Below are 25,207 nucleotides of genomic sequence, written 5' to 3'. Positions count from 1 at the left end.
ATGTGTCAGAGCAGGCTTAGTGTGCTAAGGGGCCTGTTCCTGTGCTGTATTGTTCTTTGTTCTAATTTCTCAGGGTACATTTTGCTTCAGTGCTGCCTTTAAGAACTGAACATACAAGTTTTCATTTCAGCATGCTTTGAGCAAGTTGTGTTTCCAATTTTTCTTGATGTTTATCTGAGGTATTTGAGGCCTAGATCTGTAAGATGTTTCCATGAACAAAACGTTCATAATTCACACATATGTACTGTGCCTTGCTTTAGTCCAGGATGTCTCCAAGCATTTTACAGGCAATGAAGTACATGTGCTAATGTGTAATCACCATTTGTAATTAAGGGTAATAGTGAGTGAAAAGATTCCGATTGAATGGATTTTTTTCACTTCAGAGTGGAAAAGGTTATGAAGAGAATTAGTTGAGGTGCACAGAAAAGTTTGATAGGGTAAACTTTGTTTAGGTATTTTAAGGTATTTTCAAAACCAGAGTAAAGATGATAATGCACAGTCTTATGGGCTGGTAGAATCTGATTCACTCGTAGCTTTTAAAAAGGAATTCAATAAATACTTGAAGGGGAAATCTTGCAGGGCTATGTGGAAAGAGCTGAATTTGGGGTGTCTAATTAGATGCTTTTTAAATGTATCAACATTGACGCAACAGGCCAGTGACCATCTCCTGTGTTGTAACGTGTGCAATGGCATCGCCTAGTTGCTATTAAAAAGGAAGAGGTGTTGTACGTCTTAAAAACTATTAAAAACTATTACCTGGGGTAAGTCCCCGTCTAGATGGTATCCGTCCCAGAATATTGAGGGAGGCAAGAGCACAGATTGGTGGAGCTTTGACAGACATCTTTGTATCCTCTATGGCCATAGATGAGGTTCTAGAGGGCTGGAGAATAGCCAGTGTTGTCCCATTGTTTAAAAAGGGTAACAGGGATAGGGTCCAGGAAATTACAGCCCTGTAAGCCTTACATCAGTGGTAGGGAAATTATTGGAAAAGATTCTCATGGACAAGATCTGTAGGCATTTAGAAGCAAATGGACTGATTAGTGATAAACAGCATGGTTTTGTGTGGGAAAGGTTGTGCCTCATTAACATGTTCGAGTTTTTTGAGCAATTGATGAAGATGATTGATGAGGGAAAAGCGGTTGATGTTGTCTACATGGACTTCAGTAAAGCCTTTGACAAGGTCCCTTGTGGCAGACTGGTACAAAAGGTGAAGTCACGTGGTATCAGGGGTGTGCTGGTAAGATGGATACAGAACTGGCTTAGTCATAGGAGACAGAGGGTAGCAGTTGAAGGATGCTTTTCGGAGTGGAAGGCTGTGACTAGTGGTGTTCCACAGGGATCAGTGCTGGGACCTCTGCTGTTTGTAACGTACATAAGTGATTTGGAGGAAAATGTAGCTGGTCTAGTTAATAAGTTTGCAGACAATACAAAGATTGGAGTTACAGATAGTGAGGAAGATTGTCGGAGGATTTAACAGGATATAGATCAGGTGGAGGCATGGGCAGAAAAATGGCAGATGGCATTTAATCTGGACCAATGTGAGCTGATGCATTTTAGAAGGTTAAGTACAGGTGGAAATTATACGGTGAATGGCAGAACCCTTGGGAGTATTGATTTGCAGAGGGATCTGGGTGTGCAGGTCCACAAATTGCTGAAGGTGGCAGCGCAGCTAGATAAGGTAGTAACAAAGGCCTACAGTATACTTGCCTTGATTGGAAGGGACATTGAGTATAAGGATAGACAAGTTATACTGCAGCTTTATAGAACTATAGTTAGGCCACAGTTGGAATTTTTTTTCCTTTATTCATTCATTGCTGGCCAGGCAGCATTCATTGCTTGTTTCTAATTGCCCAGAGGGCAGTTCAGAGTCAACCACGTTGCTGTGGGTCTGGAGTCACATGTAGGCCCGACCAGGTAAGGATGGCAGTTTCCTTCCCTAAAGGACATTAGTGAACCAGATGGGTTTTTCCTGACAATTGACAATGGATTCATGGTCATCATTAGATTCTTAATTCCAGATGTTTTTTTATTGAATTCAAATTCCACCATCTACCATGGCGGGATTGAACCTGGGTCCCCAGAACATTACCTGCGTCTCTGGATTAACAGTCCAGTGATAATACCACTAGGCCATTACCTCCCCACTATATTGCGTACAGTTCTGGTCACCGCACTAACAGAAGGATGTGGGTGCTTTGGAGAGGGTACAGAAAAGGTTTGCCAGGATGTTGCCTGGTATGGGGGATTTTAACTGTGAAGGAAGGTTGGATAGACTGGGTTTGTTTGCACTGGAACACAGGAGGTTGAGGGGGCGACCGAATAAAAGTTTATAAGATTATGAATGGCATGGATGGAGTGCAAAGTATGAGGCTTTTCCCCAGGGTGGTGGGGTCAATTACTGGGGTACACAAGGTCAAGGTGCGAGGAGGGGAAGTTTTAAAAGAGATGTGTTCGGCATGTTTTTCACACAAAGGGTGATGAGTGCCTGGAATGCGTTGCCAGAGGAGGTAGAAGCAGACACAATAGCAGCATTCAAGAAGCACCTGGATGAATACGTGAATAGGAAGAGAATAGAGGGATATGTATCCTGTAAGTGAAGACAGTTTTAATAAGGATGGGGAAAAATGTGTTGGTGCAGGCTTGGAGGGCCAAAGGACCTGTTTCTGTGCTGTATTGTTTTTTGTTCTTTGCACTTTGTAAGATTTCTATTCTGATTTCAAAAACAAAAATTTGAATCTGCTTTTCCTAAGCAGGTTGTACAAATTTGTTTCTGTTCATTGTCAACCATTTTCAAGCTGGTGCTGAGTTGCCTTTTTTTTTTGAAAAAAAGAAAATTGTTTTCTATTTTCCCACTCCTGCTGTGGACTTGTGTACTTCTGGATCTGACTTTACTGCCCCATTTATTCCCAGCCCTGGCTGATGATATCTGAAATAGTTTTTTGACTCAGTTTCTGGAATTAGGGACAATCCTAAACAGCTGAAGGGCATGGTTCCCGAGGCTTTGGATATGAAGCAGTGCTAGGGCAGTGATGCATAATCTGAAACCATTTTAACATGTTTGGCAAACCCAGCCTTTGTGTTTTTATTTTGGCTGGATTGCAAATTTAAAATTGTGTACAGATGCACTTGCATCTTTATTTTCCAATCCTCTATGCTAATCGAGAGCAGTTATTAGAACACACTTGCTGAATGGAATCTGGCTTGGTCAGTGTGTATACATAGTCATACAACACAGAAACAGACCCTACAGTCTAACCCGTCCATGCCGAACATAATCTCAAACTAAACTAGTCCCACTTGCCAACATGCAGCTGACTCTGGAAGAAAGGGCACTGGAAAAGGTCTATCACTGGAATCCAGCGATGGGTCAGTGCCTTCAGACAGAACAGGAGAAATTTCTTGCCCTAAAGGAGCAACAAGAGCACAAGATCAGTGCTTGTTCCAAACTTTGACTATCTCCATTATTCCATTTGTTGGGACCCTCATTGTTTGTCTTTCTCATCTTTGGTTTGGAGCTGTGTTAAAGATGACCTTTGGATTGTGAACATCAGCTTCCTTTTTTTAAAAGAAAGGAAAGAACAAAAAGTGGTATTTGTTTATGGGATATGGCCCAGAAGTTAATTTGAGGTTCATTATTATTCAAGCAACACTGTAGACGTTTCAGCTTTGGAGACACATTATGCTCAAGGCCTTAAAGATGTTTGGATGTTAAAGATGGGTTAAAACAGGGTGGCTGGTGCTGACCCATTTAATAAAGAATGTTGGAGAAGCAGAAAGAGAAACTAAAGTTTGGAATGGTTTGAATTTTGGTCAGAAAGTGTGTGGCTGAAAAAGCTACAGGATAGAGCTTTGATTGCACTCTGATTATCCTCCTCTTACAAACCAGTTGAAAGCTTGGAGAACAGATCCCCAGGTATAAGAATTAAGTGAATATTTCTTGGAGCCTACTGGAAGTTATTTGCATTGACCGATACCGTCAGAAATCGAGCAACGTACAATCCCGTGTGCCTGCGCTACTACGTATCATTGAAACTGCTTACATGAACTAGTCAGTTAATCTGTTCTGTTTAATTTACCCTTTAACTGTGTCGAATGGGGGCAATGACAAAGGAGGTTGGATTTAAGTGATAGACTTTAATTGGATTACCTTGATTTAGAGTCATAGAGTCACGCAGCATGGAAACAGATCCTTTGGTCCAACCAGTCCATGCTGACCATGTTCCCAAGCTAAACTAGTTCTGCCTGGCTGCACTTGGCTCACATTCCTCCAAACCTTTCCTATTCACAAAGCTGTTCAAATGCCTTTTAAGCCTTGTAACTGTACCTCCATCCACCACTTTCCCTGGCAGTTCATTCCACATATGAACCACTCCGTGTTTTTTTAAAAAAAGTTGCCCTTCATGTCATTTTAAATCTTTCTCTCACCTTAAAATTATGCTCCCTGGTTTTGAACTCGCCCCCCCCAGGGGAAAGGCCCTTGTCATTCACCTTTGTCTTTGGCCTTCATGGTTTTAAAAACATCACCCCTTAACCTCCTATGCTCCAGTGAAAAAAGTCCCAATTTTTCCTATTTTTTATTCAAGGAATTGAATTGTCCCATTCCTGGCAACATCCTGGTAAATCTTTCCTGAACCTGCTCCAGTTTAATATATTCTTCCTGTAACAAGGTGTTCAGAAGTCCACGCAATATTCCAGAAGAGGCCCCACCAATGTCCTGAACAACTTCGACATGACGTGTCAACTCCTATACTGAAAGGTCTGAGCAATGAAGGCAAGTGTGCTAAACACTGCCTTGACCACCATGTCTATCTGTGACGCAAATTTCAAAGAATGATGTACCTGAACTCCTAGATCTCTCTATTCTACAACATTACTCAGGGCCCTGCCATTTATTGTATAAATCTTGCCCTTGTTGTTTTACCAAAATGCAGTACCTCTCATTTATCCAAATTAAAATCAATCTGCCACCCCTTAGCTCATTGACCTAATTGATCAAGATCTCTTTGTAATCTTAGATAACCTTTTTCACCATCCACTATGCCACCAATTTTGGTGTCATCTGCAAACATACTAACCATACCTCCTATATTCTCGTTGTTTAATTTTGCTCTGCTGATGTTACTTATTAATTATTGTTAATTTTTTGTTTAAGCTATGAACTTGATGTCTGCTGCCAGTTATTCATAAAATTTTCTTAGGAGCCATTGGGGTGATGTTGAGAGTCCTTGAATGTTTTAATTTTACTGTATTGCAAATACAGACTTAGGGAAGCTGATTCGGTCTGTCTTGCTGTCACATTCACATGCTGACCTATGCCAACTCCTGATGCAGTGTTGCTTACAATTTGAAATTCCCTGCCTTAAGTTCAAACTATCCATAGCCACACTGTTCCCTATCTCTAACCTCCTACAGTCCTCTGGGATCCTTCAGTCTGGCCTTTTCATGATTGTGCTTGGCACCTTTTGCCTTTGCTACTTGGGCCCTAAACCTTGGAATTCCCCTTGACACTCCTTCACCTCTCTGTTTGCTCTCTTTCCTCCTTTTAAACATACTGTTTGAAGTTTCTGTCTTCGTCATTGCTTTTGGTCATCTCTTCAAATACCTCTTTAAGTGGCTCCATGTCAAATCTTTTTCTGAAAACAGTACCCTGGGGCATTTTTTTAAATGCTATCTGTATTATAGAAATGCAAGCTATTATTTAAGTTTGTTTCACAATAAATAACTAGGGCACAACCTGAGTTCCCTTGGGGCTTGGCTGTGTTGCGGTTTAGCAACACGATAATTACCACCATGTCTTTATGACTAAGTGCAGACATCTGGAAATGCCTTGTCCAGGAATCTGACTGCATATAATTGGAAATATGAATGATGACAGAAATCTGATTTCCTAAATACCCCACCCAGTGTGGTGTAATTGTGGAGAATCTGGACTATGTTGATATTATTCCATTCTATGTTGTTACTGCTCCCAAAATACTGGAACTTCATTGGCTATAAAATGCTTTGGGATATCTGGAGGTTGTGAAAGTTATGAGAAATGTGAGTCTGTCTGTCTTTCTTTGTTACTTGAATTAACTCTCTTAATAATAAAAGATTTAGTTTTGTTGCAAAATTAGAAATGTCCAGAATAGGTAGTGTAACAAGTGAATGTGACAGATGCATTCCACTTACTGTGGCACAGCGACTGAAATGCTTTCTCTCTCTCTCTCCCTCCACCCCGTCCTCCCTCTCCCTCTCCTCTTCCCCCCCTCCCCCATTACTGGGTCACGCAGAGTTCAGACTTATTAACAGATGTTGGGTCTGCTGGCCCCTAAACTGAGCATTGTATAAAGATAAAAATTGATGCTGTACTATTCTCCCATCTAAGCATCATTCTTATCAGTCATTTTGTAGAAGTGCGCTGATTTAAATAAAAATCCCTCTGTGTTGGTAAAGGATACATTGTATGGGTTGAGTGGGCAGATGGAGGGAAGGGGATGAGGCCACAAAGGCCGCAGAGAATGTTTTGGAATGAGGAGTTAGGCAGGATAGAGAGTACAAGATATAACACAGGCCCTTGGTAGAGATTGCTCTATTTATGAACTTGTGTATTCAGATGTAGTCTGGTCTAAATAAACAGCCCCCAAGTTGCAAATGAAATGAACCATGTCCCAGAGGAAGAAATGACTTAATATTTGAAATATTTTGGCTTTTTGGCTAGAAGCCTTTTTAAAATGCAAGCCCAGTTCTCCAAGTATTGCTTTCTGTGCCTGAATAATGTGTGTTAGAGTTACAAAAGTGTGTATTTGACTCCAGGTGACTGGGTGATGAAGGCTGATTGTGACTTCTTTATTCCTCTACCAGACCCTACCTCCCCCAAGGAAATCAGTGCAATTTCTAACATCCTAAGTACACTTGTGGTTATACTAATGTTATGTGACCTTTTGCTGTGACTTACTGCAACGGTGTTCCATCTTTTTGGACTGCAAGTCATTTTGTATTTTTTAAAAGAATAATATGCTGTGTTCTCCACTCTAATGGGATGTGGACTGAACAATTTGTCCTGTTTGAAAGTGTGGGCAGCACCGTTTCATTGATGTTCTTCCTAGGGGATGGGGGGCAGATGTAGTGCAATTTTTCTCCTTTCGCTTCCCAAGGAGCCCATGCACCAATTTAAAAAATTGTGGAGTTTTTAGGCTTTGTTTGAAACTGTTGTGTGTGAATTAAATTCTAAAACCAAAGTCTTGACTGGTGTATTTCTTTTGTTGAAAACATCAAATGAGCCCCTTGTCGACTGTGCTGGAACACATGTCTGGTCTTGCCTCCAGACTCTTTGTCTTAAGAGGGTTATTTGCTATTTAAAACCTGTCTCCATCAACAGCATTAACTTTGCATCTCACAGGATCACTATAACGTGGACATATCTTGAACTGTTTACCCTGAGATTCCTGCTGTGAACATGAACCACCTGCACCCTGGTTCTAGTAAACTCACTCCTGGGTCAACTTCCGAGTGGCTCTAAAAAATTTGAACCTGGAATGATAAGGGTCTAATCGTTTCATGACCCCAGACTTAAAACATTTGATATCCAACCTGTGCTACTACAATCACTGCACAAGACTTTAAACTCTTTTGTAGAGCACTAAGCAATGTTTAAAAGGTCAGTCTGTAACTAACCCTAAGAAACTAGTTAAGATTATAGTTGGAAATGTGCTATTTCCTGTGCTACGTTGGTCTGGTTTGCCAGCTCTCTGTCCTGCTTGAATATAAAAGGTGGTTCTTGTATTTATTGTAAAACTGAGACTGGCCCAAATGAAAGGGATGTATCGGTCCACTTTGAAATGAGATGGGACGAACAAATGAGGGCATTGTTGAGCATCATTCATCCATTCTCTTGTGACCTAGTTGTGGACTTAAGCAAGATTTCATACTTAATTAATCCTTTCTTTTTTAAAAAAAAATGTGGCCCAGACACCACTTATGATTAAAGATTGCCTGGCAGACAGAATGTTAGCAGCACTTGGCTCTGTTAATGTAGAGGGAGTGTCTTATTACAGAAACATTGATTTGTACAGCCTGCAGCATGCTGGGGCTGATGCTAAACACTGCAGCGTCATTTTGCTGTAAAATCAAGGTTGCATTGGCAAGACCTGCAGCTAACAGGTGTCCTGGCAGATTGGGAACTCGTCTTTTTTTTACTGCTTTTCTCTTCCCATTTCTCGTGGCTGTGTGTGTGGTGATTATTTCATCTGTCTTTTCAGCAGCTGTGAATCAGAAATATTGACGGCATTCTTGCTGCTGCTCAGCTACCGTGAAGAGGGAAGATGTGCTAATGATGAAGGCTGAACAAAGCTGCACTGAGAGTAACAGCAGCAGTTTTTCTGCTGCACAGTGCAGAATTTCACAGGGTTGGTTGTGGGGGAGGGGTGATTGTTCTGAGTCAACAAATCAATGGAAAGAGATTGATGGGAAAAGCTGTGCTGGAAGATGTATTGCATTGTGGACTTTAGGTTCTATATTTTGACTGCTATGGTACACACTTTCAGAATATAAAGCTGTGTAGCATCTGGTCGGCAGTGTTACTGTTTTGTTTGGAAGCTGGTGTTCGGCAATACCACTTGGCTGCATGGAGAAAATGACCATATAATGAGATTTGGTTCTCTCTGAATCTGTTTTTCATTGGGTTTTTGTGCTTGCACAGAATTGTATAGCACTTCTACGATAGAAATTTGTAAGTTTTAAATTAAATTTTGATTTCTTGGAGCTGGCTGGTGTTTCAGTCCAATCAGATACAAATAGCTGAACAGTGTATTTTTTTATATGGGCATTTTTATTGACAGTGTTCTAGTGCATACTTTTTAAAAATTTTAATGTGACAGTCGCATTATCTTAATTTGCATTATAATTGAAACGTTCTTTAATCTCCTGAATTCTCTCTTCTGTGTATATAGTACCATCTGAGCTCTCATTTGAAGAAAGAGAAGAACTAGAAAACATTAGACGGAGGAAAAAAGAACTGATGGCTGATATTGAGGTGGGTTCATTCGCCTGGTTTAATCACCGCTGCAATCTCCAACTCTCAGATCTCCATGCTTCTTAACTGTGGCCTCTTGTATATCACCCTCTTATTTTGGACTGTGCCTGCAGCTGCCTATGTCCTAGGCTCTGGAATTCCCTCCCAAACATCTCCCCTCCCTTTCTCCTCTTTTAAAACGCTGCTTGAAACGCTTCTGACCAAATGTTTAGTCACCTGTTCTAATGTCCCCTCCTTTTGGTTTGGTGTCTGTTCCTTTTCTTTTGCATTTAATCAGGCTCCTGTGAAGAACCTTGTGAATTTCTTGTATCTTTGTTTTTGCCTCAAGTATTACAACGGACCCTGTGGCTGACCTCCCACATTCTATCCTCTGTAAACATGATGCCGCCCAAAACTTGCACTGAGTCCTGCCCAATTGTCACCCTTGTGCTCGCTGACCTAATTGGCTGTAGGTCTGATGGAGGTTGATTTTTACATTGTCATACCTGTTTTCAAGCTCCTCCATGTCTCTTGCCCCTTCCTATGTCTGTAATATCCTAATGTCCTACACAACCCTCTTGAGGTTTCTGCACTGCTGCTCTAATTCTGGCCCTTTTGAGCATCCCCAGCTTTAATTGTTTCCTCATTGGTGTCTGTGCCTTCAGCTGCCTGAGCCCAAAGCTCTGGAATCTCTTCCCTAAATCCCTCTGCTCTACCTCCTTTCAGGGCACTTCTTAAAACCTGTTAAGGAATATGTGCCTCATCTCTTTTGCGCCAAATTCTGTCTTTATAAAGCTGCTCTGAAGTGCCTTGGAATGTTTTGTGATTACAGAGTTGCTATATAAATACTAGTCGCTGCTGTATTGAGGCCTAATATTTTGTGCACCTTTTTTTATACTCATTGCATGTTGTGTGGCTTTGCACTTAGTGCCATGGACTCGGTTTACATCAAGGTCAAATTGAATTTGGGTGTTATTGATTTTTAAGCTTGATTCGATCTCCTTGGCATTAATGCAAAACCCTGCTATGAGCTGGAAAATGGTTTAAATTAATGAACTTGTCCAGAGTGTGCTAGTATGTGTGCTGCCATTGGGCACCAATGGGAAAGGGAGGCCGCTGGGAATTTCACGAGGTCTTGGTGACACAGATTCTAATCTCTTTGGTCTATCTGAATTTCTGCGCATCTGCATTGACATTGACCTAAACTCTGAATTATTCCACATCTTAAAAGCCCTGTATAATTGAAAATATGCTTACACTCTGTCTCTGTGGCAACCAACTTAAAAGCATATTTGCAGAAGATTATGTTACATTTGAAGTGACAGCAGCATTTTTTTTTGTCTGCTATATATAGCATTTGTAAATCCTGTACTTTTTTTTCTATGTTCTTGCCAAAATATGCCATGACAACTATAACCTTCTAACTCATTACTGAGAATCCTAGACCCACATTGGTATTTCTGCTTTATATTTGTCCCTTATATCCATGTTTCTGCTGAAGCTTTATTTAGTGACTATCCATTGTTGCCCTGAGAAGGGGATTGAGCCACCTCCTCGAATTTTTGCAGTGGTTGTAGGTCCATGTTGTATCTTTTTACAGCTGTATAAACCTTTTTAAAAAAAAAAAGTCCCTGCCGATTACTCTTTTTTGAACCTCTGTTATCCAATGCATATCCCCTCTCCTTATTGTCCCTTCTTTGCAAGCAGCACTTCAGATCTCCCCATTTTAAATTTAATCTGCCATACATTTACTCAATTGAACAATTTGTCTGACTCAGCCTAAAGTCTTTACAGTTGTCTTTTTTCTGATTGCATCATTCCTTTAGGAAAGAAACATTTTAGTTACTTCCTGGCCTTAGAACAAACTACAACAATGTTGAATTCTATCTGAATGTATGTCGAAGACAATACCCTCCATCTTGATACTGAGACCAGAACCAATATAAGACAATCAGACCTCTCTTACAAGCTGCATCCCACACTATTGTGTTTTGGGTGTCCCATTGTCCTCTGGCGTACCTTATATCTATGGCGAGTGATTTGTTATTTGTAAGCTGTCATTTTTAATCTCCTTTGTGCAAGACAGTGATACTTTGGGGACAGAGATAGTAGGAACTGCAGATGCTGGAGAATCCGAGACAACAAGGTGCAGGGCTGGATGAACACAGCAGGCCAAGCAGCATACTTTGGGGACAGTCTTGTTCGATGTGATAAGTTTAGAAAGCTAACTGTGCAGTTCTACATTTGTCTGCCCTTACTGTGACAGCAACAATAGTTGAACAGTGTATCACAATGTGCTTGCCTTGAGTTAATTCTTCAACTTTCTGCCCCAGATTTTATCATCACATTTTCACATTGCTTCACAATTCTTCTTTTTATTCTTTTTATGGGATATAAGTTTGAATTCCTAGGAGGAGGAATAAAGGAGTGATTTATTTTATGGTATTGTTAGATCAAAGCTGCTTGCTATGTGAATGAGGCTTGCTTTATTGGATTTTTGTATTTCATCAATGAATTAATCTTTTGAGGTATCAGGGTTTGGAAATAATCTTGCTTTGGGTAAGGGGACATTTCTGTGCTCATGTGCCTTTTAAAGCTATCTTGTAGAAAACTACAGTTCATTGTCTTGTAGATTTTATATTTAAGTATCTCCTTTACAGAGGCTGAAAGATGAGATAGCTGAAGTAATGAGTGAAATTGAGACACTGACTTGTACTGATGAAAGGTGAGTTGGATGTTCTTATTCCAACAATTTTCAATTTTTAAAATTATCTTTTTGATTTATTTGGAGGGCATGTAGGGATGCATGTGTCTGTGTATGCAGTAACATTGTAAGCAGGAACTTTTTTTAAGTGTGTGATGGAAGTGTTTGCTTTGTTCATGCTTCATTCAAGACCATAGGGATTGGCACAAATTGCTAGTTTTAAAGAAAAACACTTAATTTAGAATAATCAATAAACACGCATGCACCAATTTAACCTTTCACCCTCACAAAGGTGTTCTGCAAGTATGTATTGATTTGTCGCATTTCCTGAGAAATCTTACAGATAAACATCTCTCTGTTTTACCCTGCAATGTGGGAGTAATAATTATGACAGCTCTTGGTTACATTTTTGAAGCTAAACTGTTAGCCTAAGTACCTTTTCTCTCTTTTATTCTTTCACGTGATTTACCATTGATTTATTCCATTCTTGAATATTATTCAGGTTTTGCTACATTTTGACACTGCTTCAGTGTTTGAGGAATCACAGTGTTCAACATTGTTCAATTATCAGTGAACATTCCCACTTCTGACCTTGTGGTAGAAAAGATGTCATTGAAACAGCTGAAGATGGTTGCCCCAGGGATGCTACCTGAGGGACTGTCTTGTGGCGATGTCCCAAGGCTGAGATGATTGACTTCTAACAACCACAACCATCTTCCTTGATACCAGATCTGATTCCAACCAGTGGATCATTATCCCCAATCCACTTTGATTCTTGTTTGGCCAGGGCTTCTTGATACTGCACTTAATCAAATGCTTCCTTGATATCAAGGACAGTCATTCTTGTCTCATTTCTGGTGTTCGGCTCTTTGACCCACATTTGGACCAAAGCTACAATGTGATCAGGAGCTCAGCAACCCTGGTAGAACCCAAATTCAATCTTCGTAAGAATGAGGGAGACCTGACTCTGTAAATTACAACAAACAGTATTTTTATTTTTTCTTGTGTTTAGGATGGAATTGATTCGATTGTAACTTTGGTCAAATGGTTAATGCTGATATTTACTGCTGGACCTCTAATTTAAATGTCACTCCCATCTTTATGGGGTGAAGGAAAATGACACGCACTAATGCTGACAGCTTTTAAGAGTTTGCAGCAATTGCATTTAGTCTTTGGAGCCAAAACAACATGCTTCTATGTTTAACAATAATTTCAATATATAAAGGATCCATAATGTAGTAATATGTTTCAAAGTGCTTTGCAGGAGCATTAACATAAAATTTGGCACCAAACCCCACACAATGTGATATGGGGACAAGCAAGTAGGTTTGAAGGAGCATCTTAAAGGAGGAGAGTTTGAGGAAGGAATTCCTGTATGTGGGGCAACTTGAGGCATGGCTGCTAGCAGTGGAGTGATAAAAATCAGGAATGTGCTAGAAACAACTTGTAAAGGATCGCAGAGTCCTTGGTTGGTTGTGGTGCTAAAAGAGGTTACAAAGATAGAGAGGATGAAAAGTCATGGAAAGATTTGAACAGAATGATGACAATAACAACTTATCTTTATATAGGATCTCTTAACATAATAAAACTTTGCAAGCCCCTTCACTAGAGTTTTACTAAACAAAATATATCATTGAGCCACATAATGAGATATTGGGGCAGGTGACCAAAAGCTTGGTTGAGAGGCAGGTTTAAAGTGTGTCTTAAAGGAAAAGAGAGAGAGAGAAGCAAGTCAGTGCTTTAAAAGTAAGGTGCTGGATGACTGGAAGAAAATGTATGTCAGTGGTTTTATCCCCATCCTGTACTGAATTAGGCAGTCATGTTTTGACTAATGGAAGGGGATCTCATTACCTTGACTGTTATTCTACCTAGTGAAGAAATAGCCAAGTTTTTCGACTAGATCAGAATGGAACTTTCTGTCCAGCAGCCTCTGTTTGTAGTGGGTACTTTGAAATTGGGTAACAAGAGACTGTGATGTTCCATTTTGCCATTTGAACTTCTCAATATTAGCATGGCTTCATGTTCATGCATAGAAAATAACTGCTATTGTTGGCCATAGGAAATTCCTGTTAACTGTAGAATAGATGTCAGCATGAGATGTGAGGTTTGGAAAGAAAGAAATGGGGTAGAAGGAGGAGAAAGAAAAGTGACAACTTAGAAAAGAAAGAATGGCAGATATTGGATGACTTCTGGGCTGTGTTCTTCAGAGTTTTGCCAAAGGGTCAGAACTGAATGTTAAATGCAGTCTGCTTTAATTTTGAGACTCCTCTAGTTTTACATTAGAAAAATGAAGTTGCTTTATTCTCTGCCTCAGTTGACTTGAGTACCTTGACCTGTTTCAAACTGCACAATCTAGGAGGTTTCCAGATTCCGTTCCAATATTTACTGAGCACATTCATTGTGTTCCAGACAACTTTGGTGTCTTAGGTTTTCTTTCTTCTCCTTACAGGAGATGCAATGCAATGCAGTGCAAGATAAATTAAGATTTGAGAGAAGTATCATCAAACCCACGTCTATAGGGATAGCATTGACTCCTTCCCCAAGCTGTGCTGTTTCCTGGCAGAATACATACTCAGTCTTGCTAATTCACAGAAACTTAGGGAAATGTCTAAGGCTGTCACGTAGGGCTCCAGGGGACTGTAGAGATTGCACACTCAGTTGCAGGTAGCGACATCTAACTTTCCACCATTTCCTCTTTTCACCCTCATGCTTATTTATCAACTCTTTAAATGCACTTTTACCCCATCCATTCCACATGGTAGTGGGTTCCACATTTTCACTGCTAAGGAAATGTCTCTTTAAAAGATAACATCATACGTTATTCAGAAAAGAACTGTACTGATTCCATACTAAATGTTGCCGTCTCTCCTGAGCAATAATCTGATGAAAAGTCTTTCCTGATGTCCAAACCAGCTATTTACCTATCAATCTTTATAGAGTCATAGAGTCATACAGCATGGTTTATATGCATGACTTCTGGACCTACCGTCTCTTCCGTCTGCAGTGACAATTCTAACTGGAACAAAAACAGAAATTTCTGGAGCAGCTCAGCAGATCTGGCAGCATTTGTGGAGGGAAATCAGAGTTAACGTTTTGGGCCGAGTGACTCTTCTTAGAACAGTTCTAACTGGTCTGAGTCCAATCTCTTTTAGTTTAAAAAAACTTTCAGACTTATTCAGTGTAAGCCTATGTTTCTCAAAGGAAAGCTGATATTCCCAACTGAGGAGCCCTTGGGCCAGGTATCATTCTGGCTGCTGTCCTCTACATTATGCCCAGAACGTCAGTACCCTTCACCATCCACAAGAACTAAAGCTGCAGGATTGATTTGAATGGCTTTGCTGACTGTAGGGTTAAAGATGGAACAACCAACCCAAGGTTTCAGTTCCCTTCACTGGAGACAGGCTGTGTGGCAGGTTTGGCACTCATGTTGGTAACTAGGGGAGGAGGAATTGCGAGCAGAAAGGGAGTGTAGAAGAGCAATTCAGATCCATTTTCTGCTAATCCAGAGGGGTTCTGTGCTTTTATAGTCAGTCATTACGGCAGAAGGTTGTCATTTGGTTCATGGAGTCTTCGCAGTTGTGTGTAGAGCAGTCCAGTCAGTTCCATTCCCTCTGTTAGAAGCACATGATCCTGCAAATTTATTTTCCTCAAATGCCCTTCTAATTCATTGTTGAAATTGTAAATCTTCCACTATCCTGTTAGACAGTGAGTTCCAGATTATTACTGTTCACCTGTGTAACTAAAAAGCTTCTCTGTCTCAACCCTCTTCATATCTTGTAAAGAACCTCTAAATCTGTGTCTCCTGGCTGTAGTGTCATCAGCTAACCGGATCAACTTTTCTTATTTCTTTATGTACATTGTGCAAAGCTGTAATAACAGAAACATAAAGGCAGGATCTGGACATTCAGCACACACATACACATGCACACTGTTCACCAACCTCTACACCTTCTTCCCATGCTGCTGCAATATCTCTTGATGTCATTAATATCTTGAAATCTATAGATCTAAATCTTGAATATAATCAATGACTGAGCTTCCACAGCCTAACAAATAAAGAATAAAGATACCATTTTGAATGAAGACATTCCTCCTCATGGCAGACCTAAAATGGCTTGACCTTTATTCTGAGATGCTGTTCCCAGGTATTGAGTATTGATGGTGTCAGGATCAGGCAGTAGAACCTGTTGCTGTGATGACCATGGAAGGTGTAACCTGTGACTACACAGCACCAAATTCCTCTCAGCTCAAGTAACCCAGGCAACCCTAGGAAAGAAGCAGTGACTTCGGGCAGGGTGAATAGTGTAGGTGAACTAGTCACTAACTTGACCTTTGCAGTCTCTGTCATGTTGTCCCAGTCTGGATTAAATCACTGAAAGAGTGACTGTGGATATTTCCAGTAACTATTGGAGCCATTGAGTATATTCAAGACAGAGATTGATAGATGTTCAGATGCTAATGGAATCGAGGATTATGATAAACATAAGGTAGAAAAACAGCATAATCTTACTGAATAGTGGAGTGGGCTCAAAAGGCTAAATCATATTTCTCATTTTCTTAACAACAGGATTCATGTCCCTGTGTTGATTAGTTCAGGAGGACAAGCACAACTTGCATTGCTGCAATTTCAATAGTAATGGGTTTAAAAACTTGTAATTCCTTACATTTTAATTTCATCTTTTGATATTTGCAGTAAAACAACTCAAAGAAATAAACAAATGGCTATGGGGAGAAAGAAATTCAACATGGATCCCAAAAAGGTAATGGATATTTTATTTTGTTTCATTGGATTATTATAGAGCCATAGACCTGTATAGCACGGACACAGACCGTTTGGTCCAACTGGTCCATGCCAACCAGTTATTCTAAATTAATCTAGTACCACTTGGTAACATTTGACCCATATCCCTCTAAACCCTTCCTATTCATGTACACATCCAGATGCCTTTTAAATATTGTAATTGTACCAGCCTCCACCACTTCCTCTGGCAGTTCATTTCATACACACACTACCCCCTGAAAAAGTTGCCACTTAGGTCCTTTTTAAATCTTTCCCCTCTCACCTTAAACCTATACCTTTTAGTTTTGGACTCCTTAACGGGGGGGGGAAAACCTTGACTATTCGCCCCATTGATGCCCCTCATGACTTTATGAACCTCTATAAGGTCACCTCTCAGCCTCCGCGCTCCAGGGAAAACAGCCCCAGCCTATTCGCCCTCTCCCTATAGCTCAAACCCTCCAACCGTGACAACATCCTTGTAAATCTTTACTGAACCCTTTCAAGTTTCACAACATCTTTCCTATAGCAGGGAGACCAGAATTGAATGCAGTATTCCAAAAGTGGCCTAACCAATGACCTGTACAGCCGCAAAATGACCTCCCAACTCCTTTACTCATGCTCTGATCTGTATACATTTGCTGATCTGTGGTCTGCTTCAATATGACATGCAATGAAATGACCTTGCTGTGCACAATTTGGCTGTTTCCTAAATTATTGGCGAATATGTATCTAAAGTTCTTCATTGACTGTAAAAACTGGGATGAGAGGTTATTGAAGGTGCAAATAGATGGAGTTTTTTCCTCTGCTTCTTTTGCCCCTTGTGTGCTTGCTCAATCCCAGGTTTTTGGGATTTTGAGTGTAAATAGGGGAAAATGTTTTCCATGTTTGAGTGGTGAAAATTCACGAAAAGGGTCAGTAATTTTAAGATCAGAGTCAGGCCATTCAGAAAAGAAGTGAGAAAACACTTTGACATACCCACAGAATCAAAAAAGTGTTAAAATTCACTCCCATACAGGAAAAAAAATGCTAATTTAATGGTTTTAAACCTGAGATTAGTTAATGTTTGCTATACTGGGTATTGAGATATGGTGCCACGGTGATAGAGTTGAGGTACAGATCTTGGTTTCATTGCATGACAGAAGAGGCTGGAGTTTAAAAAGCCTTCTCCATTGTTCTCTTTAGGGTTTATTTAATACCTCTATTGACTCGAAGGAAAGTCTGCTGTTTAAGAGCCCCAGATATGAGGTGTGTAGGTAGATGGAGCTTCAATCCCACCTCACCTCTGGAGTTCACCCCTTTTGTTCATATTTAGACCAAGCTGTAATGAGGTCGGAATGTGTGTAGCCCTGGTGGAACCCAAACTGAACATTGGTGAACAGGTAACACGGTGTAGAGCTGGATGAACACAGCAGGCCAAGCAGCATCATAGGAGCAGGAAGGCTGACGTTTTGGGCCGAGACCCTTCTTCAGAAATGGGCGAGGGGAAGGGGGTTCTGAAATAAATAGGGAGAGAGGGGGAGGCGGATAGAAGATAGGTAGAGGAGAAGATAGGTGGAGAGGAGACAGACAGGTCAAAGAGGCGGGGATGGAGCCAGTAAAGGTGAGTGTAGGTGGGGAGGTAGGGAGGACGGACAGGTCAAGGGGGCGGGATGAGGTTAGTAGGTAGGAGATGGGGGTGGGACTTGAGGTGGGAGGAGGGGATAGGTGGGAGGAAGGACAGGTTAGGGAGGCGGGGACGAGCTGGGCTGGTTTTGGGATGTGGTAGGGGGAGGGGAGATTTTGAAGCTTGTGAAATCCACACTGATACCATTGGGCTGCAGGGTTCCCAAGCGGAATATGAGTTGCTGTTCCTGCAACCTTCGGGTGGCATTGTTGTGGCACTGCAGGAGGCCCAGGATGGATATGTCGTGTGGGGAATGGGAGGGGGAGTTGAAATGGTTCGCGACTGGGAGGTGCAGTTGTTTAGTGCGAACCGAGCGTAGGTGTTTGCTGAGAAAGTGCTGCTTGATAGTTCTGTTGAAGATCCTTTCTGCCATTTTTCTGATCATTAACTGTAACTGTATAGAGGCTAGGTTAGATTTGAAGCAAAAACAGAAATTGCTGGAAATGCTAAGCAAGTCTGGCAGCATCTGTGGACAGAAATCAGTTAATGTTTCAGACCCAGAAATTTGGGGGAGGGTGGTGGGGATTTAATGTGTGCATGAAAAGGGAATTTGCAGAGTTATTTTTAATAGGGGTGAAACAGAAATTTTAAAAAAATCATAATTGAGATGTGGATATTGCTGACTAGGCTGTGCATTTACTGCCCAAGTCGAATTGCCCTTGAAAATTTGTGAGCTGATGTTTTGAGCTGTCCACGTGGTACAGAGATTCCCACAGTGCTGTTTGGAAGAAAGTTTTGCGGTCTGGACCAAATGACGACAAAGCAGTTATGCTTTAGCTCCTTGTCAGGATGGTGAGTGGTTTGGAGGAGAACTTGCAGGTGGTGGTGCTCCCATGTATCTCTTGCCCTTGTCCTTTCAGGTGTTAAGGAGGTAAATTTGGAAGGTGCTCTCAAAGGAACCTGGATGAGCTGCTGTGTAATTTGTTGTGCAATTCGTTGATGGTACACATTGCTATTGTGTGGTGGTGGAGTGAATGTTGAAGGTGTCTGATGTCCTGCTTTGACCTAGATGGTGTTAAGCTTCTTAAGAGTTGTTGCATTTGCAGTCTGGAGAGTATTCCATCACAGTCCTGACTTGTACCTTGTAGATGATAGGCTTTTAGAGTCAGAGGTGAGTTAATTGGTGCTGAATTCCTGGGATCTACCTGCTCTTGTAGCCTCAATATTATGCCTCGTCCAATTCAGTTTATTGGTCAGTGGTAACCCCCATGATGTTAATTGTTGGGGGGGGTAGCGGAATTCAGTGTTGGTAATGCTATTGAATGTCACGGGGAGATGGTTAGATTCGTTCTTATTGGAGTTGGTCACAGCTTCGCACTTAAGAAATCCAAATGTACATTTCAGCCCTGGCCTGGATATTTGTCCAGAACTCGCTGCATATACACTGATTACTCAGAAGTTGAAAGTTTTTTTTCTTTATTCATTCACGGGATGAGGGTGTTGCTGGCCAGGCAGCATTATTGCCCATCTGTAATTGCCCACAGGTCAGTTAAAAGTCAACCGCATTGCTGTCGGTCTGGAGTCAATTGTAGGCCAGACCAGGTAAGGATGGCACTTTCCTTCCCTAAAGGACATTAATGAACAATATGGGTTTTTCCTGACAATTGACAATGGATTTACGGTCATAATCAGATTCTTAGGTGGTGGGATTTGAACCCAGGTCCCCAGAACATTATCTGGGTCTCTGGATTAACAGTCCAGTGATAATACTACCAGGCCATCACCTCCCTGTACTGAGCATTATGTAATCATCAGTTAACATCTGTACTTCCCGTGTTTGGGTCAAAATCCTGGAACTGCCTCCCTAACCGCATTATGGATGTACTTGCAGAACATGGATTGTAATGGTTTAAGAAGACAGTCCCCCCACCACCTTCTCAAGTGCAGCTAGGATGGGCAACAAATGCTGGCCCAGCCAGCAATGCCCATATCCCATGAATGAACTTTTTAAAACAAAACTTCTGACCTTGTGATAGGCGAAGGTAATTGATAAAGCAGCTGAAGATGTTGGATGTCGGACTCTACCCTAAAGAACTCCTGCACTGATGTTGCGTGGCTGAGATGATTGACCAACAACAACAACTATTTACCTTTTGTACTTGAAGTGACTCCAGTGGATAGTCCCTGCCCCCTGATAATTCCTGTTGATTCCAGTTTTTGCTAAGAATCCTCAGTGCCAAACTTGGTTACAAGCTAGCTCGATGTGGAGGACGGTAACCCACCCTTCCCCTTTCAAGTTAGTTTCTTCTGCCTAGGGATAGATCAAACCTGTAACAAGGTCAGGAGCTGAGTGGACCTGGCAGAATCCAAACTGAACATCATTGAGCAGGTAATTAAGTGTTGCTTGATCCCCATGTTGATAAAATCTTTCATCACTTTGCTGATGATCAAGAGTACACTGGAGCAGTAGTTGGCCAATTTGGATTTGACTGCTTTTTGTGAAAAGGACAAACCTGGGCCATTTTCCACCTTGTCTGTAGAAGCCAGCATTGTAACTGTACTGGAGCAACTTGGCAAGAGGTGTGGCAAGTTCTAGAGTGCACTGCTTCAGTACTATTGCCTGAATGTTTAAGGGCTCATAGCCTTTGCAGTATCCAGGGCCTTCAAGCATTTCTTAATGTTGTGTGGAGTGAATTGAATTGACTGAAAACTGGAATCTGTGTTACTGGGGACCTCAAGGACGCCAAGACGGATCATCTGCTCAGCAGTTATGGCTGAAGATGGTCTCAAATACTTCAACCTTAACTTTTGCACTGATGTCTTGGGCTCCCTGTTATTGAAGATGGGAATATTTGTGGAGCCACCTCCTCTGGTGAGTTGTTTAATAGGCCATCACCATTCATTACTGGATGTGGTAGGACTGCAGAGCTTAAATCTGATCTGTTGCTTATGGTATTGCTTAGCCCTGTTTTTCACAAACTGCTTATCATGCAAGTAGTCCTGTGTTGTAGATTCTCCAGGTTGTTGCCTCATTTTCAGTCATGTCTGGTGCTGCTCCTAAGTGTGCCTTCCTAATCTCTTCATTGAACCAGGGTTGATCTCTGGCTTGGTGGTAATGTTAGACTGGGGGATTTGCAGGTCATGATTGTGATCGAATATAATTTTGCTGCTGATGCTCCACAGCACCTGATAGATGTCCAGTCTTGAGTTGCTAGACCTGATTGAAATCTCTCTCGTTCTGCGTGGTGGTGGTGTGACAGAACATGATGGAGAGAATCCTCAATGTGAGGATGGGAGCTTTTCTCTGCAAGGACTGTGCGGCTGTCACTCCCACCAGTACTGCCGTGGCCAGATGCATTTGCTGCAGGAAGATTGGTGAGAGTGAGATCAAGTATGCTTTTCCCTTGTTAGCTCCCTCACCACCTGCAGACCCAGTCTAGAACTATGTCCTTTAGATCTCAGCCAATTTGATCAGTAGTGGTGATACTGAGCCACTTTTTGTTCCCATCCAGAATTAATTTTATGCCTTTACCACCCTCCGTGCTTCTTCTAGGTGGTATTCAACATGGAGGAGAACTGAATCATCAGCCAAGAGTGAAGTCTGTAGATGATAATCAGCAGGCAGTTTCCTTGCTCATGTTTGACCTGATACCATGGGACTTCATGAGATCTGGAGTTGATGTTGGAGAGGTATACGGTAACTCCCTCCTGTCTTAGCTGGCAGCATGGTGAGATTTATAATGATGTTGTCTGGGGCACACTCATTCCCACAGAATCATACCTTATGTTTTCTAACTAGTCCGTGAGTCAGCTCTCCCCATTATGGCACAAGTAGGGAGTTAGAATGTGGGACTTGCAGGGTTGACAGAGCTGTGACCCGTTGTCACACCTGGAGTCCCAGCCGACGCTGGGTAGTTTGGTTTGGTTCTTTTATCCGACCTTGTGATCAGATAAACTGATGTGGTATGTTTAGAGGTCTTTTAACAAGAATGGATTGAACTGCCCACTGAGGGTGAAGAAAAGGAAAAACATGAGAATAAATAACTTCCACAGCATTAGGAGGAATGCACTATGTCCTAATCTGGTAACTAAACTGTGTGTAAGATTTCAGCAAGATATTTTACAGATGTATAGCTTACGGGGGATAGTTATTTAGCAAGCCAAGGCAATTTTAAATGTAGAGAATACCATGGCAGGAGGATAATTAAAGTATAAAATATCTTTTGATTGAAGTCCAACATATTGGAACGCTGGCCTCTTGTTGCTGTGATTCCAATACTTTGGGAAAGAGGAGAGGAATGAGCATAGACATTGCAGGTCATCTAACCCAAGATGGGCAAGTTTGTACTTCACATGAGTTTTGCAAGTTGGACTTAGAATTATGTGGGGCCCTTAGCTGGTTTAAAGCTGTTGGTACAGAATACCAATCCTACTTTTTTTCACTTGCAACATCTAGCAGTGCCTTACGTGAATCTACTTTCATACCTTATGTTATTCTTCCTTGTGATTGATTTAATATTGATTTTTCTCTCTACTATTACAAGATATTATTTGCATATATTGACTTGTGAAAATGATGATTAAAAAGAACTTTTATTTCGTAGTGGCCAATACACAGGTTAAGGTCCCATGATGCTTTGTAGGAGATTTCTATCAGCTAAAATTTAACTTTGAGCCACATCAAAAGATATAAGAGCACAGGGCTAAGTGTTGGGTTGAAGAAGTAAATTTTAAGGAGCGTCGTAAAAGATGAGAGAGAGATAGGGAAGTGGATGGGTGGAATTCAAGAGCTAGAGGGCCAGGCTGGTTGTGATAGTGAAATGATGGAAATTGAGTATGTGCAAGAGGCCCAGAATTAGAGATGGTTGGATACTTTGGAGGATTGTAGAGTTAGGAGATTACAGAGATAGGAAAGGATGGGCCTTGAAGGTATCTTAGATCCAGAATTTTAAAATTGAGCTAATGTGGCCATAGGAGCCCATATCTTACTTAGAATCAGAGAATGGTGTCTGCACTGATCTGTCATGTTTGTATTGACTCTGAATGAGCAACTTCACTACCATTCTTCCCAACCTTGCACATTTTCTTCTTCAGATAATGATCCAATTCCTTTAAACAAGCCTCAGTTGGCCCTGTCTGCACCCAACTCTCAGACTGTGCATTTCAAATTATAGCCGATCACTCTGTGGAAACACTCCTTGTGTTGCTGTTGCTTCTTTTGCCAGTTACTTTGAATCTGTGCCCTCGGGTTCTTTGGGCTTCCCAGTGGTGGAATTTACCTATTGTTACATCAAATAACTTTTCCCAGATCTGTGACATTTATGTGCCTGTAATAATATTTCTTTCCCACTTTAATCAAGCATCCAATTAGATTGGTGGGTTGGTTGTCTTTCGATGTTTTTGCCATTGAGTGATCCTTGACAAAATGTTTTGCAACAGACAAACGGGAAACCTGAGTAATTGTGGAATCAAGGGTTGTATGAAATTTCATTAGCACCGAAGATGTTTGCATTTTGGTTCCAGAAGTTGGCATTGTGTTTGGAATAGCTTCCTTTCTATAACGTAGAAATAGGAAGAGACCGTTGAGACCTTCAAGCTTGTATTCAGTGCGATTAAAAACTGATCTGTCTCTTGACTTTACCTACTTTTAAATCCCTTAATAGCTGCATTTGATGTAAAAAGCAGCCCCATTTTGAAATTTTACTTTATTCAGTTTTTAATGGAGGAAGATTAAAGGGTCTCTTCAGAATTCAACTACGTTAAACTTGAAACTTTCCGCTGATGCAAAACCATCCTAGTCTGGCTAGACTGTCAACTTTAAAGGTAGCATACTGTTACTGCAATAAGATTTTTTTTAAAGCAGCATATTGCAGAATTTAAATGTACTTTAAGAACTTGTCCACTTTGGTAAGTCATTTGTAATCTTGGTACAACAGCAAACCCATTGACACCTTTTGAAAACATCAATTTGTCTTTTTCTTATGGTTGTTCCCTTATCCAAGCAGTGCTGTTCAGAGGTGTGCCAAGGTATGTTGGTGGGAATGCTGGCATGCTGTTCAACTGTGGGAGCATTGTAGTAGAATCCAATCCTGTTCTTGTTTATAGATTCCCCTAGTGTACAGACTATAGATATAAATGTCGACTTGTTCGTAAGTGTTATGACACATCTTTGGATCTGGTGAGACTTCAACCTAGGACCTTCTGGCTCAGACATTACCACTGTACACAAGGTATATGTTGAGACAATTTCTGGGATGGTCATCTGTCCTCCATACTTTCAGCTTAGAGAGGAAGTAACTCTTGAATTTTCCTCCTCCCCTAATCCCAGGCACCCACAGCTTTCTGCTCCTGATTATAATTTGGTGATCCCTGCTGGAAAGTGCGTGCGTGTGTGCGTGTGGCAACCGGCTTGCTCGTACATGCTGTCCACATACCTCTGTGGCAGAGTGGTCACTTGGATGAGGTGCCTCTGCAACTGTGCCCCAACGCCTGTGAGACAAGCTGGGAGTTGGGGAGGTGGGCAGGAGAGTGGAGGAGGCCTCAGAACCTCAGTCAAAAGCTACTTTTTTGCACCACGATTTTTGAGTGTTGTTTTATCTGATTGCAGGGGATCCAGTTTCTAATTGAAAATGATCTGCTCCAGAACACACCAGAAGACATTGCCCAGTTTCTATACAAGGGAGAAGGATTAAACAAAACAGTCATTGGAGACTATTTGGGTGAAAGGTAAGTATTTGCTCACGCAATATGCTGTAGTAAGATTTTATATAGAGGTTAGCTTTTGGTTCTACCTGACATCAGGTTGATGCAATGTATGTAGTGAGGGAAGTGTATTTTTTAGTGGTTCCTGTGCATTATAGTTTTAAGGGTTGAGGTGGAGAGGGATGGTGGTGTTTTTTTTGCGTGTAATTTTGGTCTTATACACCGAGTGTTTTTGGAATTTCTTCAGGTTTAGACTTATGTAAGCAACACCTCTGACTTAAGTAACTCAATATGCTTGTCCATGATGGCTCAATTAGGTTATGCACCACACAAACAAAGTTGCTGGAAAAGCTCAGCAGGTCTGGCAGCATCTGTGAAGGAAAAAACAGAGTTAACGTTTCGGGTCCGGTGACCCTTCCTCAGTTA

At 41.3% G+C, this 25,207-nt stretch overlaps 1 protein-coding gene across 2 annotated transcripts in view; it reads left to right on the top strand.

Moving 5' to 3' along the window:
* The window catches only part of cyth3a (cytohesin 3a), a 77,555-nt gene that overhangs the window by 37,181 nt on the left and 15,167 nt on the right, over window positions 1-25,207 (top strand). Inside the window, exons 1-5 of one of the 2 annotated variants that reach the window (XM_048609274.1) lie at window positions 5,940-6,039; window positions 8,931-9,013; window positions 11,653-11,717; window positions 16,390-16,456; window positions 24,687-24,805. In XM_048609274.1, the coding sequence (XP_048465231.1) occupies window positions 8,999-9,013; window positions 11,653-11,717; window positions 16,390-16,456; window positions 24,687-24,805 (266 nt within the window). In that variant the 5' untranslated portion in view covers window positions 5,940-6,039; window positions 8,931-8,998. Of the gene's footprint in view, window positions 1-5,939; window positions 6,040-8,930; window positions 9,014-11,652; window positions 11,718-16,389; window positions 16,457-24,686; window positions 24,806-25,207 lie in introns of those variants that run through there. The other variant, XM_048609273.1, reaches the window with a different exon arrangement.

The sequence above is a fragment of the Rhincodon typus genome, chromosome 21 (assembly GCF_021869965.1).
Source record: "Rhincodon typus isolate 14 chromosome 21, sRhiTyp1.1, whole genome shotgun sequence".
NCBI lineage: Eukaryota > Metazoa > Chordata > Chondrichthyes > Orectolobiformes > Rhincodontidae > Rhincodon > Rhincodon typus.
The sequence above is the reverse complement of the archived record's forward strand: the minus strand, read 5'-3'. Positions and strand labels throughout refer to the sequence as shown.